Below are 15,654 nucleotides of genomic sequence, written 5' to 3' on the forward strand. Positions count from 1 at the left end.
TTAGGGGAGGCACCTGGCCCCAGAACCTCCAACCATTTGGACTCGCTGACACTCTTCAGTGTGTTAAGATGCCACACTTTCACACACATAGTGTAGATAGCTTTCTTATCAGCATCACCAAAACAGGCCAGCTTAGGGGTCTTAAATGATAATAAGAAAAAGGGAGAGAGAGAGAGAGAGAGGGAGACGTGCTTTCTCCCACCAGTTTTTGTAGAATAAGGATTTGTTCCTAAATACAACATATCTACAGTTCCATAAAGGGACATTATGGGGACTAAAATTATGCTTATAGATCATTTTCCAATAAAGTAAAACCTGTTGATGAAACACTGATAACTTAACAGGGAGTTTTTTAAGGTCATAATCACATCTAAGGAAAAAATGGATACCTCCTAATTTCATAAATATTTGGCTGGGGATATGAAACCAAAAACTATTTTCATTTTTCAAAAAGGATTTTAGCCAATTTGTTTTAATCGTACCATTAATACATTCAATGTCAAGGGCTTTTAGTCCTCCTTCTTCATATTCTTTGACCAACATTCCTTTTCTAATGTAGTGTGTTTTTCTTTTCCAGATAAAATTAAAGTTAGCTTGGTTTATAGCTTTTATTGCATTTTTAGGAAAAGAGATCGAGTAGGCTGGGTAAATGAGTCTAGAAATGCATTCCATTTTTGTAAGAAAAATTCTGCCAATAATAGAAATGTCTCTTTGAGACCACGAGTTTAAGTAGGACTTACACTTATCTAAAGTATTCCAAATGTTGAGTTTTAACATGAGGAGTCTCTTTCGCAGCGCGCCTCTAGCGGCCAGTCGATGCATCACAGTTTCAGTCACTTCCGTGCTGGCTTCCCGAGAGCGCGAGGTTTATACAGCACGCGGGAGAAGAAATATAAATAAAAATGTTGCTTTGGCAAGTTATAATTATGAGAGGAAGAGTCGGAGTTATGACAGTCATAAATGACATAAAAGTCATAAGCAGGAGATAAAAGTTGTCAAAACTAATTATAATAAGGTTAAAAATCTAAATCATGGTAGCTACTTTTTGCCTTTTATGTTTATGTCATACCGTCGCATCTGTACCTGCTGATGAGGTGTTCTGGTCTATGTAAAGGTTTTGGTCCAGCTACTGTACTGCGTGATGAGCGCGTGCTTTGACGTCACTTCCGCTTCCGCGGCAGAAAGCATGGCGGCCTCCAGGCTCTCTCTCTCTCTCATCACCGCTATGCCACAGCCTGATGTCTTCCTCTGCGCTTCTCTCGCCAGGCATGTGATCCCGAAGGTCTTCTTCCTCGGAGGATGAAGTGTCGAGTACCCGATACAGAAATGCTTCTGTTTCTCTCTTTCGCAGCGCGCCTCTAGCGGCCAGTCGATGCATCACAGTTTCAGTCACTTCCGTGCTGGCTTCCCGAGAGCGCGAGGTTTATACAGCACGCGGGAGAAGAAATATAAATAAAAATGATGCTTTGGCAAGTTATAATTATGAGAGGAAGAGTCGGAGTTATGACAGTCATAAATGACATAAAAGTCATAAGCAGGAGATAAAAGTTGTCAAAACTAATTATAATAAGGTTAAAAATCTAAATCATGGTAGCTACTTTTTGCCTTTTATGTTTATGTCATACCGTCGCATCTGTACCTGCTGATGAGGTGTTCTGGTCTATGTAAAGGTTTTGGTCCAGCTACTGTACTGCGTGATGAGCGCGTGCTTTGACGTCACTTCCGCTTCCGCGGCAGAAAGCATGGCGGCCTCCAGGCTCTCTCTCTCTCTCATCACCGCTATGCCACAGCCTGATGTCTTCCTCTGCGCTTCTCTCGCCAGGCATGTGATCCCGAAGGTCTTCTTCCTCGGAGGATGAAGTGTCGAGTACCCGATACAGAAATGCTTCTGTTTACAGTGTTGTCTTTATTTGAAACATTTCGCATTTTAAAATCATCTTCTGAAGGTCTGTTCAGTAACACATCTAATGCAGCGACGAGCAGAAACACCAGCACTGCACTGATTATATGTCATAATATCTCATATAAACACGTGTCCCTGCAGCACAAAAGCAGTGTTGAGTCGCTGGGGGATATTTGTAGCAATAGCCAACAATACATTGTATGGGTCACAATTATACATTTCTCTTTTATGCCAAAAATCATTAGGATATTAAGTAAAGATCATGTTCCATGAAGATATTTTGTAAGTTTCCTACCGTAAATATATCAAAACTTAATGTTTGATTAGTAATATGCATTGCTAAGAACTTCATTTGGACAACTTTAAAGATGATTTTCTCAATATTTAGATTTTTTTGCACCCTCAGATTCCAGATTTTCAAATATTGTATGTATTATATGCATAAACATTTATTAGTTTGTATTTATATATAAATATTTATTTTATGTAATATGTAACTTTTCTGCATTATTAACTTGATATGTAATTATATATCAATATTTTAGAAACATATATATATAGACACACATACATACATTTTATATAAAGTATAATATAGAATAAATATATATTTTAAATACTTTTTAGGTAGTTCAAATATTTAAATGTTTTCCATTGATATATTTTAAAAATACTGGTTTTAATATTTAATTTATTGTCATTTTATACACAACTACGCAGATTTTAATTAGCCTATATTTATATTTTTAGAATTCTGTTTTATACATATAAATATAAAGTGTTTATTTAACACCATTTTTATATATATAAATATTTTATTTATAATTAATGTATTTTTATTTATATATATATATATATATAGGAATATGTAAAATGTGTCAGAAACTGGATACACTTCAGCACGGGTTACTTTCAGGTTTCCATAGTAACGGGCTCATGTTTGTCTGGAGTATATTCAGTGTAGTCTGCTGAGGGCGTTGCTATGGCGGTCACCAAGGTAACAGCAGCTGCTTCATACATCATGTTTGCTTCAGTAGAACACGATGCTGGTCTTCTGCAGAGACGAACGTGCTCAGAGACCACAGCAGACTGGATTCAGGATGAACACCGCGCCTGCTCTCACACACACACACACACACTCTCTCTCTCTCTCTCTCACACACACACACACACACAGCTTCTGTCCACTGAAGGATTCACTAAACCAAGAAACTACTGCATGGCTTCTGTTACTATATCAGAGAAATGACACCAGCGCACTTCTCTTTCAGCTAGCATTCTTTTATTTGACAAATATTTACCTCACTATTATTAATTTTCTTAGTTCATATATTGACCATTTCGTCTGAAAAGCTTACATCTACATTCAAAAGAGATCTTCAGCAACATTCAGTAAAGCATTATATAATTACCCATTTATATATAAAGACATATTCATTTGAATCATAATATAATATAAATAAAACTATACATTTATTTGATATATATATATATATATATACACACTGCCGGTCAAAATTTTGGGATCAGTAAGACTTGTAATGTTTTTAAAGCTCAGCAAGGCTGCATTTATTTGATCAAAAATACAGAAAAAAACAGTAATGTTATTAAAATATAAAATAATGGTTTTCTGTGTGAATCTCTGTTAAACTGTAATGTATTTCTGTGATGCGCAGCTGTATTTTCAGCATCATTCCTCCAGTATAAAGTGTCACGTGATCTTTCATTCTAATATGCTGATTTATTATCAGAATTATTAATGCTGTGCTGCACAATATTTTTTTTTGGAAACTGATACTTTTTTCAGGATTCTTTGATGAATAAAAAGAACATCATTTATTCAAAATATAAATCTTTTCTAATATAAATCTTTGCTGTCACTTCGTAACAGTTTAACACGTCCTCGCTGAATAAAAGTTTTAATTTCTTTCAAAAAAAGAACTAATATAAATGTACCGACCCCAAACTGTTGAACGGTAGTGTATATTGTTAGAAAATATTTATATTTTAAATAAACGCTGCTCTTTTGAACTTTTTATTCATCAAAGAATCCTGAAAAAGTATAAATGAGATTTTAATGTATATTGTACATCATAATATTTCAGTTAAATTTTTTCCTGTATTTTTTGATCAAATAAATGCATCCTTGATGAGAAGAGACTTCTGTAAAACACATTAAAAATCATTCTGATCCCAAACTTTTGACCGGTAGTACATATATTTATAAAATAAATGTAGTTTTACTTATATTAATATTTTATATATATTATAGAATTAAAATTCTATCTAAAATATTTGTCATATATATGCAGCTGTCAGTAAACGGTCACAGAAATGGTTAAATCCGCACATCTGATGTGAACAGCAGCGAGACAGATCTGCAGACGTGCTTGCTTTAATGCAGGAGTGAAATAAAGCACACGCAGCAGCAGCAGCAGCAGCAGCATCTGAGAAGCACATGAGGGTGTGTAGATGTCAGTGTGTTACTCACAGCTCCTCGTCTGCGTCTGCAATCAAACGAGTCTGTCCTCTGAAGCCCAACAGAGTCTCACACACACACACACACACACACACACACACGAAGAAAACAGCACAACGTCAAATACACTCATCCTCTGGAAAAGCAGAGCTGTGCAACAGAATGAACACGTGTAGACACAGAAAGAGGTCTCTAGAGGCTCCTCCTCTTACCTGAGCAGCAGCAGATATCCGTGTTATTCTGCAGCAGTTCATCACTCGCCGTTCACACGTCTGGAGAAGCTCCTTACATTTCAACGCGCCTCAGATATCATATCGGGAAACCTTGTTCGTGTAGAATTGCGTCAATAAATAAATGCATACAGTATGCAGATGAGAGAATGCGAGTTACGTAGCGACCTAAAAAGTGAGGTGCACCCTGGGATGCTTTTCAAGCACTATTGAGGGAGTTTGTTAACTAAGGCTTCTCCTTTACTACAGCTCATTCTTTACAGAAACTGGAAACAGCCTTTATATGTAATGCATTAGAGAGTTTTTAATGAACTAATTATGCCTTGCAACATGAATAACTAACAAGTTACAGTTGCTTTTTGTTAATTGTGTAATTGAAAAGAAAACAAATAGAATACAAAAAGATTAGAGACGCTAGTGTTAGTTTATTTATATATTTTTTCAGATGCCAGGGCAAAATTTCTCATGTTCATGAAGTAAATAAAAACTGTATAGCCAGTTAAAACTATTAAAATGATAAAACTATAAAATTATTTCAGCTAGTTGCCCATTCAATATTTCTCATGTAGGTCAAATAGTACAAAACTGAAATAAAAATCAACTATGTAGACATTTAAAAAATAAAACAAATAAAAAAATCAATAAAAATGAAAAAACTAATAAATTACTAAAACCTCTAAGAACTGTAATAGTATTTTGATGCTAAAATAACACTTAAGCATCTGAGAAGCACATGAGGGTGTGTAGATGTCAGTGTGTTACTCACAGCTCCTCGTCTGCGTCTGCAATCAAACGAGTCTGTCCTCTGAAGCCCAACAGAGTCTCACACACACACACACACACACACGAAGAAAACAGCACAACGTCAAATACACTCATCCTCTGGAAAAGCAGAGCTGTGCAACAGAATGAACACGTGTAGACACAGAAAGAGGTCTCTAGAGGCTCCTCCTCTTACCTGAGCAGCAGCAGATATCCGTGTTATTCTGCAGCAGTTCATCACTCGCCGTTCACACGTCTGGAGAAGCTCCTTACATTTCAACGCGCCTCAGATATCATATCGGGAAACCTTGTTCGTGTAGAATTGCGTCAATAAATAAATGCATACAGTATGCAGATGAGAGAATGCGAGTTACGTAGCGACCTAAAAAGTGAGGTGCACCCTGGGATGCTTTTCAAGCACTATTGAGGGAGTTTGTTAACTAAGGCTTCTCCTTTACTACAGCTCATTCTTTACAGAAACTGGAAACAGCCTTTATATGTAATGCATTAGAGAGTTTTTAATGAACTAATTATGCCTTGCAACATGAATAACTAACAAGTTACAGTTGCTTTTTGTTAATTGTGTAATTGAAAAGAAAACAAATAGAATACAAAAAGATTAGAGACGCTAGTGTTAGTTTATTTATATATTTTTTCAGATGCCAGGGCAAAATTTCTCATGTTCATGAAGTAAATAAAAACTGTATAGCCAGTTAAAACTATTAAAATGATAAAACTATAAAATTATTTCAGCTAGTTGCCCATTCAATATTTCTCATGTAGGTCAAATAGTACAAAACTGAAATAAAAATCAACTATGTAGACATTTAAAAAATAAAACAAATAAAAAAATCAATAAAAATGAAAAAACTAATAAATTACTAAAACCTCTAAGAACTGTAATAGTATTTTGATGCTAAAATAACACTTAGTTATGAATATGTTATTAATTCATTATGCATAACTTATTAAAAAATATATATTTAAGTTATGTAACAAAATCAGTATGTATAAAAGTATTATTTGTCTGCGAAACAGATATTTGTGCCTGGAGGAGGCGGAGTTTCTGTTCTCACGGTTACAGTGTGATTGACAGATCAGTCCCGAGCAGAGAGATGCAGCTCACCTCGGTTACAGGGGCGGAGCTTCACGGCGGTGGGCGGGGCCTCCTCGAGTCCAGCGGCCTTCAGAAGGGTGTCTCACCCCTTCAGGAGACAAGAAGAGTCAGTCCAGAGTGAAAGCAGCAGAAGAGCGCTTCAGAGGAACACAGAGGCTTGCTGCTCGCACAGATCTCAGCGGCGACGTGTGTAACTCTGTGTGCTGCAGGAAAACTGCAGGCCAACTCTGAGCGCTTCACAAATCAACCTGCACAGACCTGGAGAAGTGCAGCGCTGCATCACTGCGGTGGATGGGTGCCGTCAGAACGAGAGCTGATAAAAACATCACAGTAACCCACAGCACTCCAGTCCATCAGTGAACATCTGGAGAAGACAGAAGCTGAAACACATCCAGCATTAAGACGCTTTTAACTCAAATACCATTGAGTTCATAATCCATAATAACTCTTCCTCCGGTGAGTCAGTGTTCTGGTGTGAATCAGGAGAGAAATCTGCACAGATCAAGCAGCGTTTAAACAGCTCTAAACACATATGTGGCTGGATTTTGATGCGAGAGACAACAGCAGATGCACTTTTTCACTGGAGGAAGAGTTATTATGGATTATGAACTCGATGTATGAGTTAAGAACATCTTAATGCTGGATGTGTTTCAGCTTCTGTCTTCTCCAGATGTTAACTGATGGACTGGAGTGCTGTGGGTTACTTGTGATGTTTTTATCAGCTCTCGTTCTGATGGCACCCATCCACTTGCAGTGAGACACTGATGCAATGCTGCATTTCTCCAAACCTGATGCAGAAACAAACTCATCCTGATCTCAGATGAACACATTATCAGCTAATGTTGATTTCTGGTGAACTAATGCTTTAAATCCAGTGATTTACTTGCCATTTCTTTATAATTACTTGTGAAATTTATACAGAATTTGTGTAAAAAGTCCTACGCCAATTTTGATGAATGATTTGCTTGTGCAGGGATAGAAGACATTATGGTAATAAAACATTACACACGTCACCTGGTATTACAGAAATTAATCTTCATAAGTGCGCAGCCTCGCGTCTCGGTCTGTGAAAGACTGCGTAATTTTCAACATTCATAAACAGATCAGTAGCATGGTGTCGAGTCTCTGAATAGTCCTATCATCTGATTACGAATTCTGTTTCCTGCTGCTTTTATTTTCAATACAGCACTTAAAACATGAATGTAATAATAATAAAGGATAAAGCCCTCGTATCAGAGAGTGGTTCAGATTATCCACTAAATATTTGACTGTTATTGAAACCACACGAGTCAAAAGTTTGGATGCACGGATCTGATCTGCTTACATTCTTCAGCTCAGTATTGCATGCAAGAATCTAAACGGAGCAATGTATAAATGCATTTACAAAACTAAATCTGCACATAGCTGAAGAAATGCCTAACCCGAACATCATTTACACGTATGTGTTCCTGAAATGCTTTAGTTGGACATTCAGCGAATGTTTTTAAATGTTGCAACTTGTTCAGAGAACATTCGAAAGTAACGTCACTGTAACGCTTGCCAACTTCTTGAGCCTTGTAACATTTTCAGAACTTATCGGGAACACTAGCAGAATGTTCTTTCTTCATATTTGTGTCGGCTGTGTCACTAGACTGTCATTCTAACATCTGCAGATCATCACAAGTGTCTCCAAACTTTTGACTGCTCGTGCATTTGGTTCGACTGCGTCTCGTGCACTAGACACTGCATGTGTTCTGGTTTTCATGCATCTAGAATTGAATTTCCCAATCAGTCGAATGAGCAGAAGTGTGCCGCTTCTCTGAGACTTGCAGGTCTGCCGGTGACTTGGAGAGACATCCTTGGACATCTTGAATTTTCAGCCCTCTGGGTAACTTTAAAAGCCTCACTCCACTGGAAATCAGTTACTCAGCGTGTTTAACTGTAGCTTTACTCAATCATAGGACAGTCATTTATGTGCTTTATTATGCATGATGTAAATATATAGGTAAGTAAATGCTCAAAAAACACTGTCATTTCCATTATAGAGAATATTTCTGTGCTCATGTCAATGATAAGAAAAGTCTTTACATTACTGTCCATTTGGCTTCAGAAATGCTTTTAAAATACATTACAGAAATGGACATTCAGTTGCTTTTACTTTAAATAAACCATAAAAAGAGAGGTCATTTTATCTTAACTTTATTGTTTTGTTTCTCCAAAACTAAGTCAAAAGCTGTTATCTGTTCAATTTACATTCACAAATTCACATGACTTTATCGGTTACAATGTGCCATAACACTTCAAAACTCAACACAGAGGATAGGATTTGTGTTTTTTACTTGTACTATTTTGAATCAAATACTTGCGAAAACTGGCTTTAATATAGAAAAGCAAGGAAAGGTTTATTTAAAGAAGTATAAATCGTAGTGCTACTCTACGGTCATGTTAAACCAATGCATGGATTTGTGATTTTAACAGAATCATTCCAGGAAAAAAAGAAACAGGAATACTTTTCAACAGCAATATTCTCACTTGACTTAAAGTAGCTGCACATTTATGAGATTAGATCATTAATAATTCATGAGCACTACACATGAAGAACATATGGAGAGTGCCAGCGTACTGAGAAACGTCTAAAATCCTACGCTTTCTCATGGAATAAAGGAAGAGGATTGCTTGCTTAAGGCTCACAAGAATAGCACCACGCAGACCAGACAACACTTAGAGGAGTAAAAGTCTCATGAGATACACTTAATTTAAATCAACGTAGGAACATGTTTCCTTCTCGTCTTCAGAGTGAGAGTGCTTTTAAATGTTTTTTTTCGGGGCTTTGTCCTCAAATGAAGTAACATAAAAAGGTAGCGTGCTCGTTACAGTAAAGGACCTGCGAGTCTGAAATGAGTGTGAGCGGCGGCCGTTAACGCTACAGAATTGGTTAAAACCTCCGGCCAGTGTGGGGCCCCGGCCAGCGCTGGCCCCTGCCTGGAGGCGGGCGGGGCAGAGGAGGGGCCGATCCGTTGTGGTAGCTGCATGAAAGGATAAAATCACACATTTGGATTGGCCCGTTGTGCTCAAGAGGGGCCCAAACTCGTCAAACACACAATTGAAGAAACACAGGCTTGTCATGCACTAGTGGAATGTAGTTTATGTGCTGGATCTGTTACGGTTTAGCCGTGCTCTGCGCCGTCACGCGAGTACATGTGCGCTATGTGGAGCAGGTGAGTGCGTTCTTACCCTCTGGGGTGGAAGAAGCGAGGCGGGCCGGGTGGCATCATGCCCCGCCCCCTGGGGTGTGGTGGTCGCCCTCGGAATGCCGGGTGTCCCGGAGGGGGAGGGGGAGGAGGCGGGCCATGCCTGTGGAAAGACACGCCCCCTTTACGCTCAACATCTCTCCTCCAAAATGTCTACCAGTTTTCATATGCATTACATATCTTTACTTCTACAGTAACTACACATATACGTTTCCATAAATTATATAAAAAATTTTCAATTATTTATATGTATTTTTAGACGCATATAAATTAGTGTTTCTCCATATACTTTCAGATAAAATGGACAGAATTCGAAAACTGAGACACAAAGCACAACGAGAACTGATTATAACTGAGAAATCAATAGTCAACCCAGCCCAAGATACTATTGTGCTTGAATGGATTATTTTGTTCAATGCGATATTTGATTGAATGCATTATTTGGATAAATGCATTATTTGTTTCAATGCATTATTTGGATAAATGCATTATTTGGATAAATGCATTATTTGGATAAATGCATTATTTGTTTCAATGCATTATTTGTTTCAATGCATTATTTGGATAAATGCATTATTTGTTTCAATGCAATATATGGATAAATGCAATATATGGATAAATGCAATATATGGATAAATGCAATATATGGATAAAAGCATTATTTGGATAAATGCAATATTTGGATTGGATAAATGCAATATTTGGATAAATGCAATATATGGATAAATGCATTATTTGGATAAATGCATTATTTGGATTGGATAAATGCAATATTTGGATTGGATAAATGCAATATTTGTTTCAATGCATTATTTGTTTCAATGCATTATTTGGATTAAAACAATATTTTGATCAGTGCATTATTTAGGTCAATGCAATATCTGGATGAATGCATTAGTTGGTTCAATGCTAGTTTTCTGAAATATCTGACATCATAAAGGTGTGCAGATCTCCATACCTGTGCATGTGTGGCGGAGGTCCTCTCATGTGCATGGGCGGAGGTGGTGGAGGCGGCGGACCCGGCGGACCCAGGTTCATTCCCCTTGGACCGCCTCGACCACGCCGGCCACGCATGTCAGGATACGGCCACGTGCGACCCATGCCTCTCCTGCAAAAGAGTGAGAAAAAATCGTTAAAAGTTGTAAATGTTTCGATTCAATATTTGGATAAATGCATTATTTGTTTCAATGCAAAATTTGGATAAATGCATTTAAAATGTATTTATTAAAAAGTTGTTTTTCATAAGCAAGTTTATTAAAATGTTAAGAAAGACTCGAGAACACATGGGCAAGACCTCATGGGTCCGAATCCGTTTGTGAACCCGTCGCGGCCTCTTCCTCTCATGGGACCTGGTGGAAACCCTTTCATCATCATCATCATCCCACGTCCTCCACGGAACCCACGGGGCATCCGGCCTCCCCTGCCGCGCATCTTCCCTCCACGAGCCCTGCGAATAAACACACAACATTATAGTGACGAGTAGGGGTGTGCGTGTGCGATATTGACCAAAAAATTGTCTCGATATTTTCTGGGATTTTATCGATAACGATAATTAGGTGATATTGTGCCGAGTGTGTTATTGTGCTGGTATCTTAAGGACTGCCGTGGACAGCTGACTCATAAAGTGTTTGATATTCTTCATATTCTATTATATTTATAAAGCTATTTTTCTAAAAGTGTGCATTAACCTTTGAGTCAAAGTCTTACATTTAATCAGTGAATTAGAATAAGACGACATTTGGGCTGTTACCAAGCAAATGAAATCAGTATCAACAAAATGAATCTTTGCAGCGCAGAGGACACACAGAAGCTGCGTCTGAAGAGGCATTTAGATGTGTTTACACACTGTTTAATGCAGGACATGAATGCTTTAACCTGCAGTTACAAATGCATAGATAATGTTTTGATATATTAAATGTTTGAAATCATTTAAATACTAAAAGATACTCTGAATGTGAAACTAAAATATCTATCGCACAGCCCTCTAGTGACGAGAGCAACCAATGAGAGTAGCAGCTTTGGTCATGTGACCCACCTGATCTTGCTGTCAGCTGAAGGTGAGGGCGTCTCTGTGGCCTCCGTCACCTCCGGCGTCTCCTTCACCTGCTCCGTGTCGCCGTCCATCTGTAAAACAACAATGCTATCAGTGAAAGAAGCCTGTCGGTAGTGTACACCAGCATTCTCAGTAGTAAACACTTGAGCTTCATGCTTCACTCGTCCCGAAACCGTCACCTCTGACCCAGACTGGAAGTGTTCCGGCGTGCAAGCCAAACATCTGCCGTGTTAAAGCCACACACCGGGCTTCACGTCAGCACACGGCCTGCTGGGATAGCGTGGGGATTTCAGAGCACGCCACAAGCCGTGTATGAACAGTGTGGACGGCCAACTGTTACAGTGAGCTTCTGCAAGAATCGGCACACGCTCAGAGGATTTAACGGAGCTTTTCAGAACGCAGAGGTGATGCGTGAAAGAAATTGAGATTATTGAGAAGGAAATGAGTATATTAGCAGTCCGTGGCTCATTGGAGACCTCATTTCCTAATGAAACAGGAAGTTGGGGCAGGACATGCCAAATATATACATATATATTAAATAGCCAATAGGCTTTCGCTTACACTACAGCGGTGCTATCTGACGTCAGGAGGGGGCGGTGCTTCTCATTCCAGAGCATTTTATTGGATAACAATTCGCACACACCCGAGTGTAAGATGACGTCACCAACGTCTCCGTTCCATTGGCATGGCGGCTCGTGCAGCAATACTGTAACGTTCACAAGTAGATCTGGGATCTAAACGCGTGCTACTACACAACCCTGTTGCTGAATGTGTCCTCTCGCCGTTTTTGCACCTGAATACACCGAGTATTCCCACTGAAAGCGTGTTCAACCGCACAGAATAACACTCGCTACGTTAGTCCGGTGATTTAAGAGCTCTTAGCGTCATTTATTTCCCGCACTCGGAGATTTACCGGAGGCTTAAACCCCGTTCCGTCGCCACGATCACAGCTGAACGAAATAACAGCACGATAATCGCTCTAGACGATAAAAACATCATCCGAGAAGACAAACACAGCCTTAACTATCAAACAAACACGCGTCTGCTGCTAAACGCTGGAGTTTTCCCTCAGAGTTAGCGACGGCGAACGCGGGGTTTAACGGTAAACACACAAGCGCTCCATTACACGCTCACAGCTCGTTTTCACTCACTTACCTTCTGAGATTAAGAGCTCTTCGAAACAACGAGCCTTAAAAATACACAACGTAATTCGGTGTATTCTATAAAACGAGCATCCGTCGGTTGCAGCGCGAAAGCTCCCGCGTTTCCTCGGCTTTGAAATGGCGGCCCGCGCCGCTCCGTCACTACGAGCGCTGATTCTTTGTCACAGCGTCATCGTACCGCGAGGCCCCGCCCACGGCGAACACAGCGCTGCGATTGGCCGGCGTTCCTCTCGCAACACCGACGTCACGACGCCGTTGTGCGTAAACCGGTTTAATCCCAAAGCACAGAGTATTTGAGCGTTTTCCCATTTGAGCTATAAAATATAATCATAGATTCATCATTTTCTGTATTTAGGCCTATCTTATTATTTTTAATTGTTAGAAGTTTTATAGCATGTGCTTTGCTATGGGAAAAAAGATCGAGTTTAACTTCAGCCTTCGTTTTCAAGCAACAAAATATGATATTACATAATATTAAAATTATATATAATAACAGGCCTATAGGCTATATTATAATATATATCACAAAAAAAAGGCTGTGCGTATCCCAGCGAACACAACTTTTACTAACGTTTTAAAAAGTGATATAAACGCCACAACAAAACGTTCTTAAAGCAGTGTTTATGGCATGTTCTTGTAACTTTATTAATCTTTGACACAGCCTGCCTTCTCTTCTCATAACGCGGAGAGAAAACGTCGACATTCTCATGATGTTGTTTGTACCTGAACGCTCTCAGATGCATGTCTGCAACCTTTACATCACTTTTGGACCACAACAAGAAAGCTGGACGTTTTTAACGTTGTTAGAATGTAACACTCAAAACATCTTGTGAACGCTTGTGTAACCCAGCTCTGTAACCTGAATAAAGCGTGTCTGCGCTCCAGAAACAAGCTTGACACAAAACACAAAGAGCAGATTACATCAACACGAACCCATCGTTTATTCAGAGGTTCCAGTTTAAAAGACACTGGTCTTCATATTAGACACCGACACTCCACTCAAGCATCAGCTAGACATATTTACATCCGAGTAAAGTCACGAGAGTGGATGAACAAACAAACAAACAAACAAACAAACAAACATCCATCTGTACAGCAGCAGCCGCCGGGAGACAGTTCTCGGAGACGCTCATCAAACGCTTCCGAACTCCGGAAGTAACATTCCCGCAATGCTACAAAATGCTACAATGTTTCCAAACGTGTTTGCCAGCGCTTTCAGAGCGGACTGTGCTGCTCGAGGACGCTGGAGAGCTCTTTGATGTACTGGATGGTGTATTTGAGGGTCTGGATCTTGGTGAGCGGCTGCGCTCTGCGGCTGTACGCCGGCGGAAGATACTCGCGCAGCTGATGCAGCGCCTCCGCCAGACTGCGCATGCGCAGCTTCTCGCGCTCGCTGGCCTTCATCCTCCTCTTCACGCTCATCTTCACTTTGGGCTTCTGCTGCTCGTCTCTGCGCCCGGACTCCGGCGACGACGCGTCTCCGAACGCCCTGTCCTCTCCGCTCCAGTCCCACCGGGACAAAACCTGGGAAGTGAACGCGTCGACGTCGATCTGCGCCATACCCGCGAGAGAGTGCGCAAAAGCCAATCTGCGCCGCTTTTAAAGCTACTTCACGAGCGCGGAGTTCAAAGAGGCGACCGCGCGCTTGCCACCCACGTGCGAATGAGGCGACGCCGGCGGATAGCGTGGAAGAGAAAAGAAAATAATTAGATTCGCTTTTGTGGGAAATGAGTCTTTACGACAATTAGCGCACTGACGCGATCAGACGAGCTTCACACGAGCGCGTCTCGCAATCAACATCAAACTGCGCTGCTTGTTTAATAAGGACAGCGCTTTGACCTGAAACTCGCCTTCAAGCCTTTATTGTGTTCAGGGATAAAGATCTGGCCTTGATTCCCAGCTCACACAGAACGTTCTTCAGCAACATTAATGCAAAGTTATCTGCTCTTTAATAATGTTCTCAAGACGTTGGCACCAAAACATGATTTATACATCGTTTTTGCAACTTGTTTTCTAAAACGTGGACATTTTTTGTGACTATGTTTTTAGTACATTTTAGTAAAATGTTACTATGTTTTTAAATGTTTCAGAACTTTCAGACAACGATCAAAAGTAACATTCCCATATTTTTTCAAAATGACAAAATGGAATGTTCCCTTTAACGCTCGTTTAAGAAAACTGTTTTAAAAATCTTTCTACAAAACCTACTCTCAGAGACGTTCCTGAAAGTAATTGAGAGATGTATTAATTTCCATAATAATCCATTATATATATATATGTGTATGGATTAATATGGAAAATAATGATTAGTGTTCTTCATGCAAAAAGAAGAATTTATTATAGAGGTTTAGGATTTAAAATGATGGCAAATTTCAACACTATTTGGAGTCATGAGAGAGACAATAGTGTGTGAGTTTAACGCTATTAATAAACCGATGTGATTTTCTTTGCAAATGTCCCAGCAGAGCACAGAAGTGTGAGCGCAGCTGTCTGGCGAGGTGTGACAGCGGTCACTCAGGATCAAGGCCTGACGGGAAGTGGCCGGTGTTATTAGGAGCAGACCGTTACTTTGATCCTGATGTTATTCTGACAGCTTCTTCAGCGCAAGAGGATGCTTGATTCTTTAACTGCTTTTTAATAACGCCGTGCTTATTGTGATGATGCAGCTCTATTTTCTGAGAAAATACTGACTGAGACTTGTCATAGCACTTGCATAT

General features: G+C 39.6%; 2 protein-coding genes across 5 annotated transcripts; both read right to left on the reverse strand.

Moving 5' to 3' along the window:
- Positions 1-5,335: 5,335 nt before the first annotated feature.
- LOC107569952 (myosin IC heavy chain) lies at positions 5,336-13,122 on the reverse strand. 4 transcript variants are annotated; one of them, XR_001606968.1, is made up of 8 exons: positions 12,930-13,122; positions 11,757-11,845; positions 11,016-11,168; positions 10,680-10,829; positions 9,705-9,824; positions 6,501-6,579; positions 5,571-5,681; positions 5,339-5,434 (listed from the first exon to the last, which is right to left on the reverse strand). XR_001606968.1 is itself a non-coding variant. In XM_016256131.1 (6 exons), the coding sequence occupies exons 2-6, from the start codon at positions 11,843-11,845 to the stop codon at positions 6,561-6,563; spliced, it is 531 nt and encodes a 176-aa protein (XP_016111617.1). In that variant the 5' UTR covers positions 12,930-13,122; the 3' UTR covers positions 6,413-6,560. The 4 variants fall into 4 exon arrangements, 2 of the variants coding, with proteins under 2 accessions (XP_016111617.1, XP_016111616.1); XR_001606967.1 differs by having other exon boundaries at positions 5,336-5,681; XM_016256131.1 differs by lacking the exons at positions 5,339-5,434; positions 5,571-5,681 and having other exon boundaries at positions 6,413-6,579.
- Positions 13,123-13,858: 736 nt separating this feature from the next.
- msgn1 (mesogenin 1) lies at positions 13,859-14,926 on the reverse strand. Its single transcript, XM_016256141.1, has one exon. The coding sequence runs from the start codon at positions 14,495-14,497 to the stop codon at positions 14,153-14,155; it is 345 nt and encodes a 114-aa protein (XP_016111627.1). The 5' UTR covers positions 14,498-14,926; the 3' UTR covers positions 13,859-14,152.
- Between the last annotated feature and the right edge of the window lie 728 nt (positions 14,927-15,654).

The sequence above is a fragment of the Sinocyclocheilus grahami genome, unplaced genomic scaffold, assembly GCF_001515645.1.
Source record: "Sinocyclocheilus grahami isolate Dianchi unplaced genomic scaffold, SAMN03320097.WGS_v1.1 scaffold1398.1, whole genome shotgun sequence".
NCBI classification, from domain to species: Eukaryota; Metazoa; Chordata; class Actinopteri; order Cypriniformes; family Cyprinidae; genus Sinocyclocheilus; species Sinocyclocheilus grahami.

Bases quoted from the DNA above. Each gene is read 5' to 3' on its own strand.
- LOC107569952 (XM_016256130.1), bottom strand. From the start codon at position 11,845: ATGGACGGCGACACGGAGCAGGTGAAGGAGACGCCGGAGGTGACGGAG. The intron at 10,830-11,015 runs GTCTTGCCCATG...ACTCTTTTGCAG, and splicing joins AACGGATTCGGACCCATGAG to GAGAGGCATGGGTCGCACGT. The intron at 9,825-10,679 runs GTATGGAGATCT...GTCTTTCCACAG, and splicing joins CCTCCGCCACACATGCACAG to GCATGGCCCGCCTCCTCCCC.
- msgn1 (XM_016256141.1), bottom strand. From the start codon at position 14,497: ATGGCGCAGATCGACGTCGACGCGTTCACTTCCCAGGTTTTGTCCCGG.